Source organism: Oreochromis niloticus, linkage group LG7 (genome assembly GCF_001858045.2).
Source record: "Oreochromis niloticus isolate F11D_XX linkage group LG7, O_niloticus_UMD_NMBU, whole genome shotgun sequence".
In the NCBI taxonomy this organism is placed as follows: Eukaryota; Metazoa; Chordata; class Actinopteri; order Cichliformes; family Cichlidae; genus Oreochromis; species Oreochromis niloticus.
This window is the reverse complement of record NC_031972.2, coordinates 28,122,352-28,147,466: the sequence shown is the minus strand read 5'-3', so window position 1 is coordinate 28,147,466 and position 25,115 is coordinate 28,122,352. Positions and strand designations below refer to the sequence as shown.

At 37.1% G+C, this 25,115-nt stretch overlaps 2 protein-coding genes across 7 annotated transcripts in view; one reads left to right on the top strand and one right to left on the bottom strand.

Moving 5' to 3' along the window:
• Nucleotides 1-12,295, top strand: part of lpar1 (lysophosphatidic acid receptor 1) — a 35,531-nt gene extending 23,236 nt beyond the window's left edge. For both annotated transcript variants that reach the window (XM_025909174.1, XM_003440109.5), the window contains one exon: nt 7,246-12,295. In XM_025909174.1, the coding sequence (XP_025764959.1) occupies nt 7,246-7,568 (323 nt within the window). In that variant the 3' untranslated portion in view covers nt 7,569-12,295. The remainder of the gene's footprint in view (nt 1-7,245) is intronic.
• Nucleotides 12,296-16,030: 3,735 nt separating this feature from the next.
• The window catches only part of musk (muscle, skeletal, receptor tyrosine kinase), a 34,452-nt gene continuing 25,367 nt past the window's right edge, over nt 16,031-25,115 (bottom strand). For 4 of the 5 annotated variants that reach the window (XM_005474705.4, XM_005474707.4, XM_005474706.4 and 1 more), the window contains exons 13-17: nt 24,700-24,874; nt 24,300-24,486; nt 24,009-24,203; nt 21,498-21,646; nt 16,031-17,712 (exon numbers count right to left, since the gene is read on the bottom strand). In XM_005474705.4, the coding sequence (XP_005474762.1) occupies nt 17,006-17,712; nt 21,498-21,646; nt 24,009-24,203; nt 24,300-24,486; nt 24,700-24,874 (1,413 nt within the window). In that variant the 3' untranslated portion in view covers nt 16,031-17,005. The remainder of the gene's footprint in view (nt 17,713-21,497; nt 21,647-24,008; nt 24,204-24,299; nt 24,487-24,699; nt 24,875-25,115) is intronic. The other variant, XM_019361258.2, reaches the window with a different exon arrangement.

Sequence of the window (25,115 nt, the reverse complement as noted above, 5' to 3'; positions counted from 1 at the left end):
TTGTTAAAACATATACATCTTAAACACAAAACCTGCTGCTCATTTCAAACCGGGACCTTCGTTTCATGTCATAGCCCTCATTCCCGGCTTGATGTCTGTTGTCTTCTGTATCTTTTTCTATAATACAAGTTACAATACCGCTCCAAAAAAGATCTGATCCCACAAAATTTGAAAAAGATTTTCATGCTGCATTTGTTAGGGTGTCTGCATTTTCAGTTAAAAGGTACATCAGTTGTTTTAGAACTAAATGACAAGAGAGTCAACTCCAGTTGCCTTCTTGTCAAGCAGCTGAGAGAACCTAAGTAGACCTTTTGATGTTGATGTTTGAAGTTTATTAAAAAATGACAGATTTAAAAAAGTCTCAGTACCTACACATGAGTCACTGCTGCCAAGCAAACATCTCTGCAGATAAACAGATATTTTTGTGTAGGTCAAGCAGGAAAGAAACGCCATTATTTCAAAGAACTCACTGTGTTTCCGGTCAAAAGCTGGTTTCTCTAACCATTAGATCACTATGAAACCACTACAAGACTCCATCACTGTGTACACCACAAGCATCTTTGTAGACTCTGTGCTGTGGACTCTCAGCTATTGAATGTGAACTTTAATCTAATCTTCTGTGTGGAAGCACTGATGTGGGTAAGAGGGGAATGGGAAAAGAAATCCTCCTGTGGACAAACGGGAAACTAATGGGCCCTTTTAGAAATATATATAGGGATCATGGTCATGACCACAGATAATGATTGGGTTAGAGAGACACTTGAGACAGAATGTGAGATACAAGTAAAAGATGAAGCCGGGGATGGCTGACAGGAATACAGGTTGCAGAAAGGAAAACATGACCACGATCTGAAAGAGACGTGCAATGAAAACAAACCCCCAAAAAACAAGATACAAAGAAAGGATAAACTCAAGATTTTAAAATTCATAAAGGGATTTTTGAAAAACAATAGATTTTAAAAAGGAAAAGAAAGTGAAGAGAGCAATAAAAAAAAACTTGAGAAAAAAGAGATACAAATAGATTAATGGCAGGAAAATGAGTGAGACTCACAGAAGATGAAAGCAATAATTCAATTTGGGGTGTTTTTAAGAGCCACAGAGAATTCACATTAGTGGAAACCTAAGCTGGCATGATGAGCCTTCCAAAATAACTGAGTGATGAAAATGTCAGACAGAAGAATAGGAAGTTGTTTCTGAATTAAATATTTTACTGGATGTAGAATATTGGATAACTAATATAGATATAAAATTGTAATGCAAACATGCAATTGTAATGTTTGCACAAAAACTTTTCTTTTCTAGTGTTAGCTTAGCCTTCCTGGCTTGTGAGTACTTATGAGTTTAGCTTTGAACAAAAGAAAAAAGAAAAAAGAAAAGAAAAGTAGCAGGGGCGGTGTTAGCAGTAGAGTTTGTTTTAAGTATGTGTGTTTCAGTCTTACTGTAAAAAAATATCAGCCCATAAGTGCTCACTTGAAAAGTAAACACATTTAACATCTAACAATGTAGCCATCTTCTTTTCTATTTTAGTTATTTTGACCATTGTAAAGAAATCGAAGTAACTGAAAACTCAACCAACACTTTACTCACTATCACCTAGCCAGCCAGCTAGTGAACCTTCTGACAAAAACTAACCAAAAAATAAATAGGTCAAGCAGGAAAGAAACGCCATTATTTCAAAGAACTCACTGTGTTTCCGGCCAAAAGCTGGTTTCTCTAACCATTAGATCACTGTGAAACCACTACAAGACTCCATCACTGTGTACACCACCATTTTCAGTTAAAAGGTTAAAAGGTACATCAGTTGTTTTAGAACTAAATGACAAGAGATCAGTTGTCTGATTGGCTAATGTAGTCGTATTAGTCTCGCCAGTCTTTCCCAAATAAGCATAGCATTAGAAAAACAAACAACATGAATGAATCTTGGTGACAGTGGGGTACAAGCGCTCCGTATTAACAAGAACATCCTGCCAGCTTTAACATGAGAGAGGCAGCCTACTGCCTGTTGGAGAATGAGGGGAAAAAGAAGACAGATAATCACAGATGCTATATTTTTACAGTTTTACAGTGTGAGTGCTTTCTCAACATCGTCAAAATATTTAACCCATCTGTCTTTGTGCCATGTATAATTTAAGTAAGTGAGTGTTTGCATGTGTTTGTGTCTGCACATGTGAGTGTTTATCTACCCTCAGTTCTGCATGTGTGTTTTGCGTGCATGTGTCTTTGTGGGAGTGCAGGGTTCACTGCCATAATCTGGCCTCTATTATTTCCTTATTTTTGTTCCCATAGATCAAGAGTACTTAATTAGAATTTAAGGAGGTCTGGATAGAGAAAGTTTCCTCACACAAAGGTCCAGAATATGCTAAAGTTTCTTATGCATAATAATTCAATGCAGTATATTTACAAATAGCCTAACACTTGTCTGTAAACAGTCAACAACTGGCTGTCAAGTAAAAGAAAGAAATTACAATTCACCATTGTTGAACTAGTGTTTCTTATTTATTTTCAATGAACTGAAGGGTACTTTCATAATAAAATGTTCTTTTAGCAAGGTTTACATTCAAAATTTAAAAAAAGCTTTTCATGTACCATACTTACCATTCATGCCATTACATTGCCATGTGAGCATTAAGAAAAGACTTAAGAAAAGAAAGAAAGCATGGTGGTGGTTAAAACACTGCTGCTGTATCATACACTTGGATAAAGCAGTACATATTATTATTAGCAGTTCATACTATAGGATAGTAAACATTTGTACAAATGCACCATGCAAAATTTCTTTTAAGTAACTAAATGATAATCTGAGAAATTGCATGGTTAGAAAGTGTATAGGAACAACCTCTCATACATAACTCTGTACTTTATTAGGCTCACCTAGGACGTACGAGGGTGGATTCCCTTTTCCCCTTAGTACCGAATTAATTGGTGGCATAGATTCAACAAGATGATTGAAGCATTCCTCAGACATTTTGTTCTACATTCATGTGACAGCATCACACAGTTGCTGCTTATTTGTCAGCTTCACATCCATGATGCATATCTCCCATTCCACCACATCCAAATGGTGCTCCTTTGGATTGGGGTCTGGTGACAGTGGAGCCCATTTGAACTGTCATGTTCAAGAAACCAGTTTGAGATAGTGAGAGATTGGTGACATGGTGTGTTATCTTGCTGGATGCAGACATCACGAGATTTATATATTGTGGTCACAAATGCATAGATATGGTCAACAAGAACACTGAGGTAGGATGTCCATTTGGTCCTACTGGATCTAAAATGTGCCAAGAAAACAGTCTCTACATTTTAATATCACCAGCATCAGCCTGAAGTGTTGATATTACGCATAGATGGATGTTGTTTACTCCACATTCTGACCTTACTGTCCAAATATCTGCAGGAATTGATACTCATTGGACCAGGCAACATTCTTCCAATCCTTTGGTGTCCAATTCTGGTGAATGTGTGTGAATTGTGGCATCAGTTTCCTCGTCTTAGTTGACAGGCTTCTAAGTTCGCCATGTTTTGCATCCTGAGGTGCTCTTCTGCATACCTGAGTTGTAATATGTGATTATTTTGCTCGAAGCAGTCTGACCATTCTCTTCTGACCTCTGCCATCATTTAGATATTTTTGCCCAGAGAACTGACACTCCATGGGTATTTTCTCTTTTTCAGACCATTCCCTATAAACCCTGAAGATGATTGTGTGGGAAAGTCCCAGTAGAGCAGCAGTTTCATAAATACTCAGACCAGGCCAGTATGTCAGAAACTGTATTTATGGAAGTGCAGGCCCATCTGGCAACAACCATGTCATGTTCAAATTCTCTTGAATCACCTTTCTTTCTCAGTTTGAAGTTTAGCAAGTTCTCTTGACCATGTCTGCATGTCTAAATGCCTTAAGCCATTTGATTGGCTTATTAGATATTTGTGTTGAGAGTCAGTTGAACAAGTAAAATTGCAGCTCAGTCTTTATAAACCCCCTCGAAGCAATGCATTTTTGATATGTTGTTCATGAGCAATGGCACAGTTAATCCATTGTGTGCTGCTGTTTCTAACAATTGCTTTGAGTTATGTAAATCTTGAGAATCATTCCACAAACTAAAAATGTCTCCCCTAAAGCTCGTTATCAGGTTTTTGACAGCAAAATGATTCCTTTAAAGGTTTATTTACTGCATTCTGGTGACACATGAGCCATTAACAAACTAATAGGAAAATATGTCATTTATGAAACTGTTGCAATAGTAGTTTGTCATTGCAATAGCCACACACATCTTAACACATTTCTATGTAATTACTTATTTTTATAAGACAACGAGTGTGCCAAAGTAGTTTTCCTAGGTTTCCATACACTTTCCAGGCCTGCTTTAGAGCTGTGTTTATTTACCTTCTTCCAGTGACTTTCCATTCTCCAGCCTCTTTTCCCTCCATGTGGCATTTTTAAGTAGTGACGGGGCAAAAAAAATTTTTTTTAAAAATCACATGTTGCTTCCATAAACAAAACTCTGGTTTACCCTTTGTAAACCTGGCATGGTAGTAACACTGTACAATGTGGCTATGGTAAACCAGCCATATTCTTTTGGGGGTAAAGAGGAAATTCTGCAATAAAGATAAGTAATGAAGGTAATTATATACTCTAGGATTCAGGGAGGAAATGAAAGAATTTGAGGGTTAACCTCGCAGGCCATAAAATCACAAAACGGCACTCCTTTCTCATTTTGAGTGGAAATAAAACAAATGTCCTTTACATATATGCACATATACTGTTTTATTTTATATTTTTCACTGGACGTGATCAGATTGTTTCATTTATTATTTTGATGGATTTTGCCCTACTAAGACAATAACATATTGTGAATTGTGGTTAAGATAGATTGGATGAGTAATAAATGTTTAGATCACCACTGACACAGTAAGACAGTAAAAACAGAAAATACAGTAGCAGTCATAATGTTAGAGTCAAGTTTTTTTTTTTTTCTTGTTTTTCAGACTGGAAATTCTAAATGCTTCCTCTGAGCATTTTTTGTGCTGAGTCTGGTCCTGCTCCGAGTAAGATGTTTCACTGAGAGACAAATAGTTGAAATAGTTTCTCTGCTGGGCAATGAACTGCTTGAGAAATTTATCCAACTCTGGAGAGTCTGCTTGCATAGTTAGGAAGTGAGGTCAAGCTCCACTGCAGCTGCCGCCTGCACAACACTAACAGATAACAGACCTTCCTGTCAATACTCTCTCGCTTTCGCTCTCCCTCTCTTGCTCTCGCTCTGTCAACTCTGCTAATTTCTCAACAAGACTCTTTGTTTTACCATCTCGCGAGTGGAATGTCCTATAGTTGTCGTATAGTTAGGACATATATCATCTGATGACTGAATTCACAGCACTTGACATGCACGAGTAATGTCAGTGACCCTTTCCACAGCGCTAACATATTTCATCTACTCGGGGAAGAGTCCACTTTAATGCACAAAGTGCATAGCTGATTTATTATTTATATTTATATTTAATATTTATCACAGTCATTCAAATCACTTAAATCTAAGTTATTTTTCATCAATTTTTAATGAGGTTTTTGACCTTATTAACCTTTTTTTACTTACATTTGGTCATAAAGAGATATTGGTACTTTGTTTTCTTGGCGGTGTGGTTCATAAGTGATGCTAATGTGGTTGTAGAGTGATTGTTATTTGTTTCAACAAATACACAGAAAACATTTGAGAAAAAGGACAGGAAGGCTATCAGTGGGGTTTCCGTGCGCTCAGAATATAGGCACTAAAATAACGCCATAGTGCAGTGTTTAGCACTGTTGCCTCACATTAAGGAGGTATCTGTTTCAAACCTCCTAGTGAGCTGGGGCCTCATGTGCTTGTGAGAGAGATTTTCTGTGTTTCTGTGTTAGAGGACTATTATACTTCGCGAATGGCACTGTATGACAAAAACAGTGTCATAGGGTTGCGCACCTCTCAGTTTTTGTAACCTTCCATGCTCAGCCCCTCCTGCTGCCAGTTTGTAGAGGGAAACTAATGTGTGGTTGTGCTGGTTTTTACCACCATTCTATTGATATCAGTATAGAAGCTCTGAAGGAGATGTTACGACAGTATAAAAAAAAACAAAAAACAAAAACAGGACTTTGTGGCAAAAGCTTCTTCTGCTATACTAATGATTAGGGTTTGCATAAGTGGCAACACCTATAACTCTTGGAAATAATGTAGTTGATATCTCCACCATAACAGGAGAAATAGATGTGTGATGACATCAGTGGTGGTCTAAAAGCGATCAGTGCGTCAGATTTAATTGGGTCCCTGGCCCTCTGATTCAAACACAGGATGTTGCGTTGTTAGTGGTTTGATAGTGTTTTGTTAGAATTATGAGAGGTGGTAGGATGAATTCTAATGTGGCACCGAAAGGACCCATTTTGCAAGTTGCCTGTACTGACTCATTATTATTCAAGTGTAAGTTAGCAAAAGCCCAAACCAAGTAATCAGTTCCCAAATGTTGCTCATGAGTCATGACAGTTACTTACATGAATCTTGCATGCTTAGATCAAAAACTGCCATGTGCTACAATGTTAAAATCCAAAAACAAACACAAATTACTTTGATAAATTCATGGTGTCATCATATGATGAATCTTAGTGTCATCATCTGTGGAACTAAACACTCAGTGGACGTGGCCCACTTCCAGAAAATGGAAGAAGTCAGCTTGATTCATGTGAAGAGACAAGTAAATAAAATAAATAGTATTGAATTGTTCAGTCTAAGGCAAAAAGGTTTCTTTCATACATATCACAAAATTACACGTTAGCTCCAAGTATGTAAGTATTATACTTATGACAATTTTAAAATAGAAACAGTTATGATGTGGATTACTTTTAAGGTTTATATTCCATTATGAGGTGGCTGTGACTCAGGAGTTAGTGGGTGGTTCAATCCCTTGCTCCCCCAACCTTCATGTCAAAGTACCCTTGGGCAAAATACTGTACCCCCAGTATCCACTGATGCATCAAAGTGTGAGTGTATGAATTTTAATGTAAATAAAAGTGAAATAGAAAGAAAGCACTTGTATGAACATGTGTTAATGAATGAATGAGGCTTATAGAAAAAAGAGTGCTTTGAATACTCAGATTGAGTAGAAAAGCGTTATTAATTAAGAACAGTTATCATTTATGTAGCGCAGTGTATGAGAGGATGGAGTAGGCTTCGGTTTTCTGATGGGCGTGTCAATTACCTCAACTAATATGTAACGTTTGTGTTTTTTTAGGTGCGTTCATCATTTGCTGGACCCCTGGTTTGGTCATCCTCCTCCTTGATGTTTTCTGCGCTAGCTGCAATGTCTTGACCTACGAAAAGTTCTTCCTGCTACTCGCCGAGTTCAACTCAGCCATGAATCCCATCATCTACTCCTACCGTGACAAGGAGATGAGCGCAACCTTCAGGCAGATCCTGTGCTGCCAGAGGCAGGAGAATGTGAATGGGACGGCAGCGGAGGGATCCGACCGATCTGCGTCTTCCATCAATCACACGGTGCTGACTGGCAGCACCATGCACCACCATCACCACCACAATGAACATTCGGTGGTATAAAAAAAAAGAAAGAAAAAAGAAAAAGCCCAATGTCTTGGATTTGAATCCATCTTGAAGGGATTATTCTCTACAGGAGATACAGACTGAGAGAAGGTAAATGAGTGTATGTCAAGAAGAATATGGCAACTAGAATGAAAGCTGAAAAGACTCAAGCTGTCTGAAGACAGAGCTGAAGAGAACTCTGATAGGCTGTTATTATTTTGTTTTGTTAATTTCCATTTGTGTTAAATGTGTTGTCACAGGCAAAGATGATATGAACTATTTAAAATCTGTGAAGTAGAGTATTGCCAGTATAGCCCATCCTCTTTATCCAATCTTCCTAACTTTATGCCTGGTAGGTTTGTACTATTACTCATCTAGAGCCCCATCATTACGAAAAGTATCGAAGTTAACATCCTACATTTATGTTATTGTTGGTTGCTGACTCACCTGATCCCAGATTTACAACATAGTGTTTTTGATTTTTGTCGGGCAGAAGCTTTAACTTTAAATGGATGTGGTGTAGGCTCGAGGCAGGATATTGTTACCAATGTTATATATATTTCAAAAGATGTCATCCAAAGTGAAAATCCAATTCACTATCCTGCCTATATTCACTTGTTTTCCATGTTTTGCAATCTACCAAAACCCTGTGACATTGTTTCATCCATGAATTCAACACATTATTTTAATAACCTCAAACATTATCATTTTCTGCTGTAGAGAGTTGTCATCTATTGTTTAGCAACAAGTAAATTACAAAGTACAACCAGATTCATTTTTTTATTCTATTCTACCTATCCTCTTTTATGAACACGCTCTTGTGAATCCATCAAAGCAGGTTTTTGCTTCCATTTAGTTTAAATAAAGTAAGGATCCAATGTTTGCTACAAATCCTGGATTGTTTACTCCGTCTAAGGATTTAAAGGCAAGCTGTTCCAGGGAAAAGAGTAGGAGGAGGACAGTTATGTGAAGACAGGATGAGAGTCATGTTTGGTGCACTTTCAGAGACTTGATATTATGACACCAAATGTGCTGAGCAGACTGCCTCTCAGTGTTTTCCTTGGTCCCCTGATGCTGACTTCGGGAGGGAAAAGGGGGACTTGTGGAAGTGAATGTGAAAGTATCGCCTGAGTTAGTACCAAATTGCTTTGTGGTACCTTGAGAATGGGTTCTTTAACAAAACAACTTAAAATTAAAAAAGAAAATCAAAACTTTTGACTCAAAAGCCTTCTCCCACTCTATTTTTACCAGCTTTCATGAACTAATGATGATACGTGAGCATTTACCTACCTCACTTCTGGTGAATTTATACCAAGCGGGGTAGAGAAATAGCAAGAATGGCTGGTTTAAACCTTTATGATTGATTCTGTAGCCATGCTAGCCACTGTGTCAGGCAGGGCTGTAGGCACAACAGTGCTATGACTATGCTGTTAGGATGGCTAATGACTCACAACATAACCTTGATTAGCAGCAAGCCGTGCAGTTTGTTGGTTTACACTTTTAAGGCAGTTTGTAATTTGTCAGTGGTACACAGTGAAAGCTAGCCAAAAGCAGTGCTCTTGAGTTTAGTTTAGTTTTTGTGTTTTTCACCTCCATTAGAAAATACACATTTTCCTTTTAAAAATAAAGAATTTGAATTAATTGTTTAGAGAATTCTTGAACTAAAACCCCACAGACACAAAAATGCACTAAGCCTTAGCAAATGCTGCAGTTGTTTAACAGAATCTGAATGACCAGCATAGATTTTTACTTGCTGTAACATTGGTATCAGTGATATGAAGTAAGCAGATATCCAACCAAAACACGTTTTATTTTGTGTCTCTGTCAGAGAGATAGTTGACGCTTACTTTAAAAGTATTATTGGTAGCCTATTTTTATTTTTATGACAGCAATGACAAATTAAAGTCTACTCTTATCTTCCCCCCTTAGGGTGCCTTTATAACTGACTCACTTATGAGCCAGTGCAGTTCGAATGGTGTAATATTTCCACAAGTGCTCTCATTAACTTGCGATTTTGTGCCAGCTGAAATCCAGCATGGCAATGCTATGATGCACATTGTTAAAAATTGCAAACTGAATGTTTTAAATCAAAACACATTCTGGCCAAAATACATAGACAAACCTCCCAACAACCGACAGCAAAGTGAGAATCACTGCCAAAAGTACAGTCAAACGTTTTCCAGGAAACCAGATGTTTTTCAGGAATTTCAGCTGCAGAGTTAACATGAAGTCACCAGGTATCTTTGCCCAGATGTTTGGCCTATTAATCAGGCAATTTATGTTGTGATATACAGACAAAGTTTTTTTCACCATCACTCTGCAACACTTGCATACATTTTTGATGCATGTGTGAGATAAAGGACTGTGGTCAGGGCACCTTAGTCATCACTTTTGTTAGTCATTTCCTTCCTGTGCCGGTGCTTTTTTTTTTTTATCTCTAGCTCTGCTTCTACTTGAGCCAAAATGAGAGAAATATTCTAAGGAACCAATCCCCTATAGCAAACTTGTTGTCTTAAATTTGTCCAGCTTTCACAAAATCTTGACCAGATTTTGTCAATATATGGCTCTGGACCCAACACTCCATATTTGAAATTCACTGTAACATTTCTTTTAAGTATTAATTCAGGTTATTATATCAAACCAACTAAACATTCAGTGTCTTTGTTTACTAGTGTGTCAGTCTTTATGTACCTTTGTAAGTATGTGTGTACAATATGTATATATAAAATATATTATGCAAAGTTAATCACCAAAGGGAAACATGTTTTGTGTCTGTAAATTTCACTGTGTTATACTCTGTCCAGATGTACTGTAGGCTTGTTTGTATGGGTTTTTTTTAAATGCCATTTGTATTGTGATCCCAAATAATGACTTTCCCATAAACACTATTACAGCAACATTAACTTGTTTGTGATGCAAAATTCAATATCTATGAGTGCAGTGCTTTTCAGTTCCTGTCCATAAAAAGTCAATTAACAGCAGAAAAGCAGTGATTTACCCTCTTCTGGTTGAAAGTTTTAAGCTTAGAACATCTCCAATCATACCCAGAAGTGTTTAGCCGTAACCACACCCATCAGTGCAGTCTGTATGCACTTGTACAATACTGCAGCAGTGAGAAGAGTAAAAAAAAAATGAGCGGTGTTATGTTACTTTTTAAGCTTGCTAATACACCAGTCCTGCATATGTTTCAGAAGGACAGAGTGTAGGATTTAGTGGCATCTAGAGGTCAAGTCGAAGCATGCAGCTTACACAGATTGTGGCTAACAACTTACCAAATTAAAAGTTGTTAGCCAATGTAGAAATGCAAGTATCAGTATGGATACAATGCCTGCCCTCTTTTATGCCAGTGTTTAGTTATATGTATGGAGAGAGAGAGAGAAAGAGAGCGAGAGAGAGCTACAGATGTCAACAACAGGCCTCCTGAAACTGCCCAGAAAATGGTGTGATGACTTTTATCTCCTTAGATTATAACGTCATGGCCGTTTTACCCACTTGCTTCTTATTTTGTCTGAATGATGTATGCAGTGTTTGCTGTGGCCTTCAACTGATGCTGCTTGACACAAACACTGTGTGATGCAGTTCAGAAACATTCTGTAATACCAAAAAACTGATGTGCTTAATAAAAAACAAAACAAATAACAAAGCTGTAGATCTGAACATTTTGTTTTTTCACAGTGAAACATAACATTAAAATGATGTTGAAAGTTTCCAGGCAAAAAGAAACCCAAAACATGCACCACATGTTTTATATTTTTAAGTAATAGTGAAAAAAAAATCAATGTGATTTCCTTACTATCTCTACTTTAGAGTCCAATATCAATAAATGTCCAACCACAGTCATAGTGTTGATACTCCAGCAACAATAAAAACATCAGTCTGACTCCAGGTGAAAGTGTGTGAAAGTTATCTATATGAAATGAAGGAGCTTTGTGAAAAACAAACAAACAAAACAGAGACTGTATCTTACTATGGTTGTTCTGTTTGATTTCCTGCCAATATTTGTGATTTTGTCCAAACACATCAGAATGGGGAACACGGAAAGACACAGGCTTTTATTGTTGTTGTTGTTGTCGTCGTCATTTTTTTCCCAGCCCATTAAATAGTTTGTGGAAAATGAGCCTGCTAACATAGTTTGGGCAACTTTAACTGTTACCAGAAATTTGTGTGTGACTGTGTATTTATTGTTGGAGGAGGAACACATTTCTTCTCAATGCTGTTTGTGTGCGACTGTTTTGCATAGCGAGAAAATGCTGAATGAATAAGTTCCCAAAGCTCACACGGTCTCCTGAGGCAGTGTTTCTGGACTTGGCTCATATTCGGCAGACAGTTTGGGGTTGGTTTACGCTGAACTTTTGTCAGTGAAACAGGAAAGAAGGCCCACCCACCCGCAGTGTTGACAACAATTCATTAGACACATGTGATGCCATAACTTGAAGTCATCTTAGATGATTTTGGAATGTAAAATGTGTATTAGACAGGCATATTTATTTATAGCATATATGTATACATTAGGTTGTATAATCATGAAAGATATATTTGGGACGAGCTGAATAGGGGAAGGGACTGATAAGCATATGCTTCCTCCTTCTGCTTTTTGAACAGGACATTTTTGGAGTAACATTTTACTTTTGTTTTTCTTTATTTCCTCATTAATAGGATGGCTTTCAGTGATTTCATGTTTATTTTTGTTATATGTATTTACAATCATTACTCATATTTTCAAAATAAAGATTCGATTGACTGATTGATGGATTGATTGATAAATGGAACAGGTTTTCTAATTTTAATAATGTTATAACGATGTAGAACTACCATTAAACTCTTACGACTACTTCATACTCTATCTAGTCTATACTGGCCTTTGGCTTCTGTCGACTGATTATTTTGGAATACAAAAGTTAGTGATTATCTGGTGAATATATGGAAAACTATTTATTTAATTTGTGACAAAATATTCCATTGACACAATGCCAATTCCCAGTCTAAAACCATCTCTATGTGTTTCCACCAAAAAAATAATTCTCCTCAGTGGCTACAAGATATGATACATGAGAAATTAACCAGATGTACCCCGCAGATTCTGTTCAGCATGATTTGCCACAACTTCTGAAAGAAAGACATCATTAAAGAACTAGCATTGTACCAGCAGTGGTGCAGCGTTGGTGGAAAAGAGGTCAAATTTGCATCTTTAGTGTAGCACAATTAATGCACCATGTGCATGTGGTTACAGGTGTAAAGCAGAGACAACATGAAGCACAAATATGGTATTTCTGTATGTTTACTAACACTGTAAGAGTGGTCAGGGTCTGTGTCATGTGTGACATAAAGTATGCAGCAGTCCTTGCAACAGCAAAGAGATGTTTCCATGGAAAACAACATTGTCTCCCCTTCTGTGTGTGTGTGTGTGTGTGTGTGTGTGTGTGTGTGTGAGTGAGTGCATTCGCTCTGTTATGTTTATTGTTCCACAGCTTTGGACTGGTAGCCTCCAGTTGACTGATATACGTCTGTTCACGTCCTGTTGCTGCCCGAAAAGGCCAATCAGGGCCAGTGTGGCCACACAGGAAGTTCTCTGCACGGTTGCTGAGTGAGGGGGGGATGTAAAATCTTCGTCACAAAGTCAATATAGACACTTTCCATAGTTCCTGCCATGGTTTGCTGAGTGAAAAATTTGTCCCATTAGTCAAAAGTCCTACTGCCTGTTTGGATAATGACTTTAATGAATAGAGTTGAGCATCATGTTGCCAGCTACATTTATGAAAGATGAAAAAGTCAACAAGACATTAAAAATCTGCTGAACAGCTCAGATCCAGAACATTTAGAAAATACCAGCTTCCTCTGTTACACTAACACAGAGTTTTGACAAAACAGGAAGCGATTCTTAGCCATAATAACATATGACTGCCAGACATGAAGATCTGTTTTTCATGAGGCCACAAAAATAATTCTATTTTACTAATTTACTGTTAATAAGTGTTACCTCCCAGTAAGGATCAGCTGCTGGCTTTGCAGCACACTAAAAACAAAAACACTAACAAAACAAAGAAGATGGAGACAGGACAAGGAAATGACTGCAACGGCTGCAGATAAGAAACAAAACACCACAATCATGGATTCACTCTTGGAGGAAAATAGGAAGGAAATTAGGAAGTACATTCACATGGCTCTTTTGTATAGATTTCAACTTCAGTGAACTTTGACCTGTGAATACTTGTTCAAGAGTTCCAAACCATCCTGAAAGTGTTGACCTTTGACAGAATAGATAAACCTGCAGGATTAAGTGCCAGTGTTGTTTACATATATTGGGTACATATATTTTGCAGAGGCATTTTTATGGCTGATAGAGTTGCCTGTGAAATAATTTTAATCTGCATCCTTGAAGAGCACACCAAAGAAGAGCAACAAAATGCTTTCCGTCTGTTTTTTTTTTTTGATATGGTTATACACACACACAAATGACACAAATGACTGTTTTGCATTTTATAATACAAACATTTCAATTCACTAACAAAACTGTTTAAGGATGGCTGGGTGATTAGGATTAAAAAATAAAAATACAAAGAATGAGTAATGATTATGTATTCAGAAGTAGCGTGTTCATAATGGATGTGATCACCTCATAATATTCATGATAGCGCCACATGCGGTCTAAAACATACTAACATACCATTGTACGATTCTCTCTGTATTGTATTCATTGGTGGAGAAGTGATGGAGATAGGATTGAAAGACTCTGAGCCAAAGTGTAGATCAAGAAAAAGACGGATGAAAGTGCAAGGCCAGACTCCATACAGTCTAATCTAAACAGTTTACACTTAGGCATCCCCCACAACGCACACAGATGTCCTCCATTTAACTTGTATACACACACCCGTTTGCACTGAGATGCAAACACAGACATTTTGATAAAGTTGTACAAATGCAAACAAACAGGGCTTATTGCAGGCACATGGAAATTCATGGTAAAAATGCTTTGAGTAGCACCATTTCTCTAATGCATACTCTTACACTGAGGAAAAACAACAAAAACTGACATAATAAGATAATAGGGGCCTTGTATAAAGAGAGACTTGCAATGAAATAAAATAAGATATAGTTTGGGCTCAGAGAGAGAAAACTCTACCAGTGATAATGTCAGTAGGAGCTCCTGAACCAGAGCAACACACCTTTGAAAGTGATGGTGGACATTGTTGGGTTTTCTTCCTTAGAGAGGTGTTTTGGGTTAAGTATGATGGCAAGTGTAAATATTCCTTTCTAACTTCCTAAATTCAGATGCATGCACACCTTGTGTAAAAAGATTCATTCTACTCTAAAAAAAAGTCACATTTAGATCTGACGTACAAACTGTTCAATAATTCTGTTTATTTGCAAGCAAGACAAAGAAATATACTTAATGTGAATTATGTATGGCAAACAAAAGGGAAAAAAGCCCAAAACATTATTGATATATTGCAACAAATACAGCAAAAAAGTAACAACATGGCAAATTTTAAAAGAAGACAGTTAAGTCAGGCATTTATAGACAAAATCAACATGTTTTTTTTTAGATATGAATATCTTAGTTTTTTTTTAAATTCTATTAATGTAACCCAAATGGAATTTTTACCAAAGAAAAAAGGTTAAAGAGTACGAGCACTAAGTATGATCTCTAACCTAGCTGACCTAATAAGCTTCCATTCTAGATTTATATTTTCAGAATGAGGATGTAAAGACATGTTGGCAGTTTGTCACTTACAAGAGTCTATTTAAGTCAGGAGAATGAGTCCCATTAATAATTCTATTCATAATATGTGAGTTTTAGTGCTTCAGTGAGGAACTTTATGTGAAATGTAAATGCACGTGAGAAGAATTAATTAACTTGTGCCTACTGTAATTTGCTCATATGTTCAAGAAATATCAATAACAATCTAAAACACATCTATAAAATTAAAAAAACAAAGAAACACAAATAAAAACAGAATGCCCTGTAGTGGAATACCAACTTGTCTACAAAACAATCATCAGTGATTTAAAGTGATTGTGTGCCACTGTGGAATAAGCAAGCTGACTTGAAGAGAAAGGTTGTGTACAATCTTATAATAAATATATCATCAATCCCTTTCTATGACACTGTTAAAGAACTTTTTAAGTGTACATTCTCTCTTTCTGCCCAGTGAACTTCAGGGTCACACTGAGCCTATTCAGAGCATTTGCTAAATTTTCATCAACGTTGACAAAAAAACTCTCAATGAGAAAAAGAAAAAAACAGATGAATGACCATGGTATATCTGTATGGTTAGTTTCCAAGTATTTTCCAAGTATTTGGGGTGAGTTCACAGATTCAGGTTTAACATTTTTCAAAATTAAAGTGAACCTGTCAGATGGGCAGCTCCCAGTAAACAGTCAGAAACTGAAATCCTGAATTCTGAAGTAGCAACATACAAATGACTACAATATGGCCATGTTCAGTCTCCTGAACAGACAAGCTACAAAAAGAAAATGACTGCAATTACTTAACCATCTGAGCATGCAAAGTACAGTGCTGCTGTGGACTGCATTTTTATTTTACTTTTCTCTCCTTATCTTATGTACGGAGGTCAGTTATTGCAATTTGGTTATTTATTTTTTTGATTAGGTAAGTTTGATAAATATTTCAGATCATTTCTTTTTGTTTGTTGTTTTGGTATAAATTCCACCCTGAAGTTACACCCAGCTCCTTATTAGTGTTCCATCCTAAAGAAATAACATATTATAAAAAAATAAAATAAAAAAAATCATTGTAAAATTGTACCAACTGTGTGATGTGGCTGCTTTAAGTCTGATGAGGATGGGTCGCCTTTATGTTGTGGTCTGGCCCCCACTGGGCCATAACACTCCCTCTCTATTGGGGAAAGGGATTTCTAAGGCTTTGGGACTCCAGCAAATCACAGTAAAAGCCATTATCCACAAATAAAGAAACTTGTCCTGACACTTACCAGGAGTGGCCAGCCCACCGAGAGCACATAGAACGAAGGTTTTGGACTGGTATAGCATTGCCTTAGACTGCTCATGCTAGAAAACCTTCCAATAAATTAAAATAGGTTCTGCAAAGAAAAGTGGGCAAAAAAATTCCTCCACAGCATCATACAAGTTCTTGCAGCCAAAGGTGGTGCAACCAGTTATTAGGTTTAGGGGGCAATTACTTTTTTACATAGGGCCAGGTAGGTTTGGATAGTATTTTTTGCTTAATAAATTAAAGCTTCATTTAAAAACTGCATGCTTTGGCTATTTCTATCTAAAATTAAAATTTGGTTGATCAAGTGAAATATGCAAGTATAACAAATATGCAAAAGTGAAATAAAATAAAGTAAATAAAATAAAATAAGAAATCATGAAGGAGACAAATAATTTTTCCCCAGCACTGAGTGCTTGGGCCTAATGTAAGTATTCATTAAATCATTAAAACAGCAAATCAATGCCTTTTGTACAGAGAAAAGAAGTTAACAGTCAGCATCAGCTTCAGTGTCAGCATTCATGCTTAGTCTGTTTTGATGCATACGTTCTAGTATCCGATGTATGCTACTGAAGCTGGGCCTGTCTGATGGGTGTGTACTCCAACAGAGCCTCATCAGATTATAGAGCTCCAAAGGACAGTTCTCAGGACAGGAAAGGATGTGACCATCCCTCACATAGTAAATAACTTCCTCATGACCCATACCATAATATGGCTGCATCCCATGGGAGAAGATCTCCCATAACACCACACCATAGGCCCACACATCTGACTCTGTAGTATAGCGATTGTAGAATATAGACTCTGGAGGCATCCAGCGAATGGGGATGGCATCATTTTCATTGGCTTTGTAGTAATCAGCTGAGTAGATGTTTCTGGAGAGGCCAAAGTCTGCAATCTTTACCACCATTTCCTCTCCAACCAGGCAGTTCCGTGTCGCCAGGTCACGATGGACAAACTTGCGCTCAGACAGGTATGCCATTCCTGCAGCAATCTGCTTGGAAATCAATAACTGCTCTGTACAAGAGAGAGGCCCGGCCTCCAGCTCAGAGGAGAAACTGCGACCCGACAAGCTAGCACGGCTGAGGGTGCGCACTGACTGGGTAGGAGATCTGCGACGCAGGAACTCGTTGAGGTCACCATGGGCCATATACTCAAACATCAGACACATTGGTTTACCCACTGCGCACACACCTGAGGAGAGAGCACACAGAAAACTATTTGATGGCCTATGATATAGATTATCGCTTTTGATTTTCCCACCACAGATGTTTTTAAAGAACAAACACAAATATTTACCATAAACACATCAGTCCAATCAATGAAAACACTAAACTAACAGTTTTTCTTCTACAGTATCACATAATGAGTTCATTCACCTTAACATGCCAAAAAACCCTATTACCCAGACATAAACACAGATGAGACCTTCTCTAAAGGGCATGTACTCACAAATAAGTCATGCATGAGTTTCTACTTCTACTTTAGTGGATCTTTGATATAAATATGGTATATTTATATTTGGTAAATTAAGTTTCTGCTTTTTCTGGACTTTTTTTCCTGAGCTGTTATTGGGGAAATGATGGCAAACGAAGGCAGATTATTAAATTGAGAGTGGTATGACTGAGGCTGCTCATGATATAAATATCACCTGTGATTAATACAAGTTATTTGAAATGTTGTGTTTACATGTTTAATAGTTTAATAGTTTAATTATTTATATAGCACATTTAATTACAACAGGAGCGTTGACCAAAGTGCTGTACAAGAATACAACATACCTAATAAAACAACTTAGAGTATTAAAAACACCAAATATGAATTAACAAATAACTCTCATGCTGTATTAAAAGCCAGTACATAAAAATGCGTTTTAAGATAAGATTAAAAAAAAAAAAAAGTTTAACAGTAAGGACTTCCACAGGCTTTGGATGTTTAACGAGGACAGAACAAACAGTGCTATAGTATCTTTAAAAAGACATGGATTTATTTGTTAAATGCCCATTTATACTGGATATAGTGGGCATACAACCTTTATTTGATAGAACTTCCATACTTATTGGACAACAACTTAAACTGCAGGAGTGAGATGTCAACTTTAAAAAAAACCAAAAAGACAAAAATCAAGCATATGAATGAGGTCTTTGGTGGAACAGGATCTTGGCAAAAGTGACAAAATTCATTCTACTTTATTTCCTCCTTATTTACTACAACTCTATAAAAGAGTGTCTGTCTGCTTGTTTGTTCTTCCACTCCTGTGAGTACTTGTTGCAGCTTGTGAGCACACACTGCCAAGAATTTGCAGAGCCCCGATAGCCCTCCGATCCGCCATCCGTATGGTTCACAAACAAGTTTCAGTTCTTTTCAGCAGAAGTTAAAAAATGTATTGCTAGATGAACAGAAATACACCACTTTATTCAAACAGTGGTTTCAGTTCACTCTTCTTTTCTTCTCACTTTAGTGCATGAATAGTAATTTATGCATTTAGTGCATTGAAATGTACCAACTTATTATTGGCTGCAGTTATAATTTTGATTGACTGCATTTACTATTGCTTCTGTTTTTCAGTGAAAGAAATTGGAAGCTCAATGGCCCATTGGTAGGCCAGTAATTTTAAATGCGTTTAAACTTTGTTCAAACCCAGTAACATTTATTTCCCCTCCTTGTTGAGGTTCCAAAGCCACACAAATTATGAAATGTGTCATGCTGAAGTCTGGTGAAATCAATGAAGGGCCTTATTTAGCTAGACGGAAAATCACTGCACAGTCAGCTCTTGGACTGCATTTGGCACTGCCCTCCAGGGATGTCCACTGCAAGTAAGGGAGCGCTCATAGGTGCAGTTCAGTGGTGGAACACAGAGTTGGAACACTGTACTTCAGCGCACAGTTGATCAGACGTAATCTAATTAGATATTTTTAAATCTGATTGGATCAAAAATGTTAAAATAGATTCACAATTTTCAGGATTCTGGAGTGAGACAACCTTATGTAATCCACTCTTTTATTATTACTATTATTATTACTCTGTTATTTTGATCACACAGTTATTTCAGGAATTTAGGATTGAGAAAACTTGGATCCAGTTTTATGAAACATCCATTAATCACATCATTCTAATTATAATGACACCATGAACTGAGATAATCCCAAGCATAGTTTCTCTTCCTTAGCAGATGAAAGTGCACTGAAGACATTTTCATCTGGTAAAGATAAAGAAAAAATTAGTTAAATGAAGAAATCTGAATCTTTTTTTATTTAATTGAGTGATGAATGGTTTTTTTTATACAAATCAAAAAATCTTTAAAGTATGCACTCATCTGTTGGGATAATTGTACAGGCAGAAAAGTGGGATTGAATACCTGATCCTGGATTGTGAAATGTGAGATTTCTTGATCCAAATCCATATTATTCTGATCTATATTAAACTTTCTGAACAACTGAAGCCAGAAGCTAAAGTGTCTGTATTTAGTTGTAGTTCACTTTATTTGCACTATGCGATTGCAACATGCTTCCAGTGAACTTTAGGGGCAGGGAGGAGGTTGGAGGTCATGTTCACTTAATTCATATCCTGTGGGTCACTGGATAGAACAGCTCACCAGAGAACAATTATCGTGTGTGTGTGTGTTTGTGTGTGAAGGTGGCTGGGTGTATATGCTTCTGTGTACAGGGTGGGGGGAAACAGGTTGTAATTTAGTGCTAGTGACCTTTGCTAAAGGACGGTAGCTGGATTAAAATGTTTCCCTCATTGCTAAATATATAGAAGACAAAGGCCACACACGGCACAAGACACATGTAGACTTATGGTATATCTAATTCTGACACATTCATGTTTTGGATGATGCATATATACCTGCACATGATTTACGGCTGTATTATTAGTCTAGAGGGTAACTAAAGGTTAAGGAAATAATCTAATCAACTCCAGTTTCATGCACACAGTCTTTGCTGTTAGCGTGTCACTCGCCAGATGAGTCATCTAAAATGAATGTCACTCAGAAAATAACAAAAAATACCAGATAATGCAGTGATTGTGAGTGAGGGAGTGACTGAATGTTAATTTTGAAGAAATATATTGCACAACAACTGGAGTTGCAAAGAAAACTTCTCTGAGCACAGCCAGTGATCAACAGCTCTGTTTACTCGCTGACCGCACCAACTATGCTGTATCTCCAAATGTCTTCCTGGAAATATATTTGGATGTGAGCTGTTTGTATTAGATTAGATAAGCTGCATTAGTGAAGATACGGAATTTTAATAGACCACATTTGTTTTACGTTGGCCAACAAAGCCACATTAGTTGTCAGTCAGCACTTGTTTACTGGCAAACAGCACTATGTGGATTATTCTCGGACTTTAATAAGTCCACAGCGGGAAACAAACAAACAAAAAAAAGCATCTGAAGAGAGTGAATTCTTTCAGAAAAATTGCTGTTTGGAAAATCAGACTCAGGGAAATACTAAGAGGCAATCCTTTCTTTTTTATTTTATTATTTATTTCCTTTTAATGAAAGCTCTACAGTTTTTTGAAAGTTTATTGTTAAATTGTTGCTTAACATAAGCAGGTGAAAACTGACAACTGAATAGAAATGTTATTTTAAATGACCCAAAAGACTCTTGTATGAGTTGAAAAGCATTCTTTTCAAAAGCTCTTTGTTTGGTCCGGCTTCTTTTAAATAACTGATTTATTTTAAATGCCTAAATGCACTTTCATGCCATAAAACTCTAAAACCAAATAATAAATGTTGATTTCTATCAGTTTTTACATGTCCAATTCTGTCTTTTCCATCTTGTTTAAGGGTTTTTTTTTCTTCCTCCATTTCCATGTTTCTGTTTTTCCACTTTACTTTACTTCTCCCTGAAGTAAACTCAGGGATTCTGCAATTATTCAATGTAAACTCCATCTGTGACCGTTGTCTCTTTGGAAATCAGATTTTTCATTGCACACTTTTTCTCTCTCATTTGCACACTAGCACACACTAACCTAAGAGTCGAACTATGTTTGGATGGTCAAATGCGGCCATGAGTGCTGCCTCTCTCTGGAAGTCATTCTGCATGTCAGCTGAAGCTTCCTCCTTCAACATCTTCACAGCGACCATTGTGAAAGACTCCATGGGTAGCAGGCCTGGAGCTCTGAAACAGACACAAACAAAGATATTCATGAAATGAGCACGAACAATTATATTATCAGTATTTGTATTGTATTGTTAATGTTTTTGTCACTAATGCATAAACCACACTTTTGTTACCATATGTTTCAAATGTGTATTTTAGCTTTACCCAAGAGTATCTAAGTAAACAACACAGCTATTTAAGTGGGAGAAATATGAATGAAACACATATATAAACACATATTTATACATAGATACAATAGGTCTACAGAAAAATACTTCCTCTGTTGGCTCAGGTGCAAACTGATGTTTCCTCAAGTAGATATAGTTGGGACACCCCCCCAAAAAACAATGATATGACCCATATGGAAAAGATATATATAAATCTTATAAAGTTTGTATCTGTCTTGTGTGAAACTTGTATGAAAAGCATACAAGAGTGAAAACAGATATAAGATCCCTTGAAAAATTATATAAATGAAACTTGTATATTTTGGATACTCACTAAAACAATATGTGAAGTAATGAGAAAGTGGCCACTTTCATGAGTAAATCATATAAGCCTTATATGATTCACTATGTGAAGTAGGCCACATCTTATGCAAGTCTTTTATAGGTTTTTACTATTTCTTTTCCATATGGGGACACACACACATACTGTAGAGTCACACATGGGACAAAAAAACAGACTGAAGTGCTGATGTCAGAGAAGAAGTTATTTTTTTTCCTCAGGTCTATTTAAGTATCTTTCACGTGGCTGTGTGTGTGTGTGTGTGTGTGTGTGTGTGTGTGTGTGTGTGTGTGTGTCACAAATGATTAAATGCACTCTATAGTCATATATTTACTGAGTGAATGCACACACAGGAAACAGCTTGTATTTGCTTTTGATTTACATTGAGATCCATATATTACATTGTACTAAATAATCCACATACATACTGTGTACTTCATGTGCACATGAATTTACTCCTGTGAAACTTCTGTTTTGGAGGTTTCATATCATAGTTGTATAATCATCCAAGTGTGTGTGTTAGAGTATGTGTTTGTGTTCATGTAAGTCAGCGCATGCATCATGTTCCCAGAGGTGTCTATATACTGCACCTTTCTAGTTTTCAGCGAGAGATTATCATCTAGCCCTAAGGACATCTCTCAGATTTGACTGACTATGCACTACAGGTGCTACTGTCATAATGCTGCATGCTATTATTGTACTGCTCTGTGATCAAGCTATCATATGATGTGATTTGATGCCTCCGTTTATCTATTGCATTACATTTATGTGGCTTCTTAAATGTTGTCTATCATGTGGTGCTGTGAGTTCACTTGTTCTAATCATGTTACTTACAACACAATAGGAATTTCTATTTAAATTGAGATTCCTTTTTTCTTGTATTAATCAAATATTTTTTTTCAGTTTTCAAAACAGGCAGTTGAGCATTGAGCTTTACATTCTTAATTTTCTAGCATAGACATGGACATCATATGGGTGACAAGGCTGTGGTGCATGAATAAGAGGGAGTGTAACAAAGTTGGAAAATCTATATCTAGAAGATCTAAACTGATTCACTTATGCTGTCCTGAATTCTTGGCTGTGACAGCAAACAGTAATAAATACCTGCGATTGTGAAATCCTGTATTCAGTAAACCTTGTAAAATACAAACAACAAATAATTGGATTTGGCTTACTTTAGTAAACTACTAAAAACTGTCAAAGAGGTTTGATAGGTTTCCGTGGCTCTGCTTTATGTTTGCTTCATGAAGTCGTGCCACTGTATGTCATAATGAATTTAAGCAGATTACACTAATATTACAACATTCTGACTGATAACGAGAGCTGCAAACTTCTGACAACTGCTGTCTATCAAGCCTAAAAAAATTAGATTCATGCTCATGACAGATTTATGACTTTTTAGAATAAAACTACCATATCACCCAGCTCTGGTATTGAGTGTGATTAAAGAGATACGTTTGCAACATTCATGTCTTGCTGTAAACAGGCTCAGGGTGCAGTGAAAGTGACACCTGTAACAGCTTGCCTTGTGACTTTGTGAATGACGCAACAGTTCTCAAAATGACCAGTGACCTTGTTTAGCCATGTCATCTTTCTCTCTGTCTCAGTCCTGTCTCACTCCCCTTCCCCTTTTCCTCTGCCTTAGACATATCAGCAGCATCAGCTTAGCCCCTGGATGCGATTATGATTAGGAGATGGCAATATTAAATATCAGTGTGCAGAAGCAGTGCTGTGCTGGAAGAAAACATCCTTTTCGATCTCAAACCATTTGATGAGAAATACTCTTGCTTCCCCTTAATCTCTCTTTTTATCATATTTGTTCATCTCTTCTTTTGTCCATGCTGTCCTTCCCCAGTTCTCTCTTTTTTCTCACCTGGCTTGGAAAACTCGTCCAAAGGCTCCTTCCCCAATATCTCGGACGTATTGAATATTATTTCGGGGATACTCAAGGGCCAACAGTTTTGAGTTCAGCAGCAGGGGAACACGCTGGTACATGGGGTTAGGGTGGAGTCGATCGAGCAATAGCTCTGATGGAAGGGCGTTCAACATCGGGGTCTCTATTACTCCTCTAATATAAAAAAATATATATAAGTGTGAGCATTAAAAGGATAAAAACAGACAACAGATAAAGAAACATATTCCATCTTTATCATCTTTCTTTTACCTCTTCCGATTCCTCAGTTGCTTCTTCCATCTGCGGCAGCCAAGAATGATAACGGCAAGAAAGACTGCAGTTGCAAGAGCAGTCAGGATAACGACAATGACAGACATTGAATAAGCTGGAGATGATGTTGTTGTCACTGGAGGGAAACGAGGGGTCTGGTGAGGGTCTCTAGACTCTGGCTTCACTACTTAAAAACACAGATATAGAAAAAGTCACTAAACTTGGACAAATGACAAATCTAGAACTTGATTGTCTAAAATCCAGACTGAGCAGTCTAAATTTTGGCTACTGGGTAGCTTTTAGTCTGCTGCAGGTGAATTGTTGGTTTCAAGTGTAAGAAAAACAGGAACTGTAAATAGGTGAAGTGGGGGGGAAAGTTCTGAATGCAGAAGGGCAGTACCTGATGCTATGCTTGTTTCCCCACACTGTGGAACAGCACAGTACTCCCAGCGTATGTTTGGATTTAAGGTATAACACCAGGGCTTGTCACTGATTCCTCCTGGGTTCCTGCAGTGATTGCCTGAATTCTTCAACTCTGGAATGACATCCACTGACAAATGGTGCTGGTGGGGAACCTGCAGAATAAAGCATAGTAGTAAGGATCAAAAAAAAGAGAAACGCTTTCTCAGGCCTTTCCCACTAAGAGGAATAAAATATTACCAAAAAAGAATAATCACCAACATACATACTATAATAAGGAAGGTTAAGTATCTTAATTGGTGAATAAACATGGTTTTCAGCCTGTGAGTACAGGGCTGGAGTCTGTGTAACGAATGATCTCTTTTCTGTTCTGCTGCTGACCCTGTATTCCTGGGG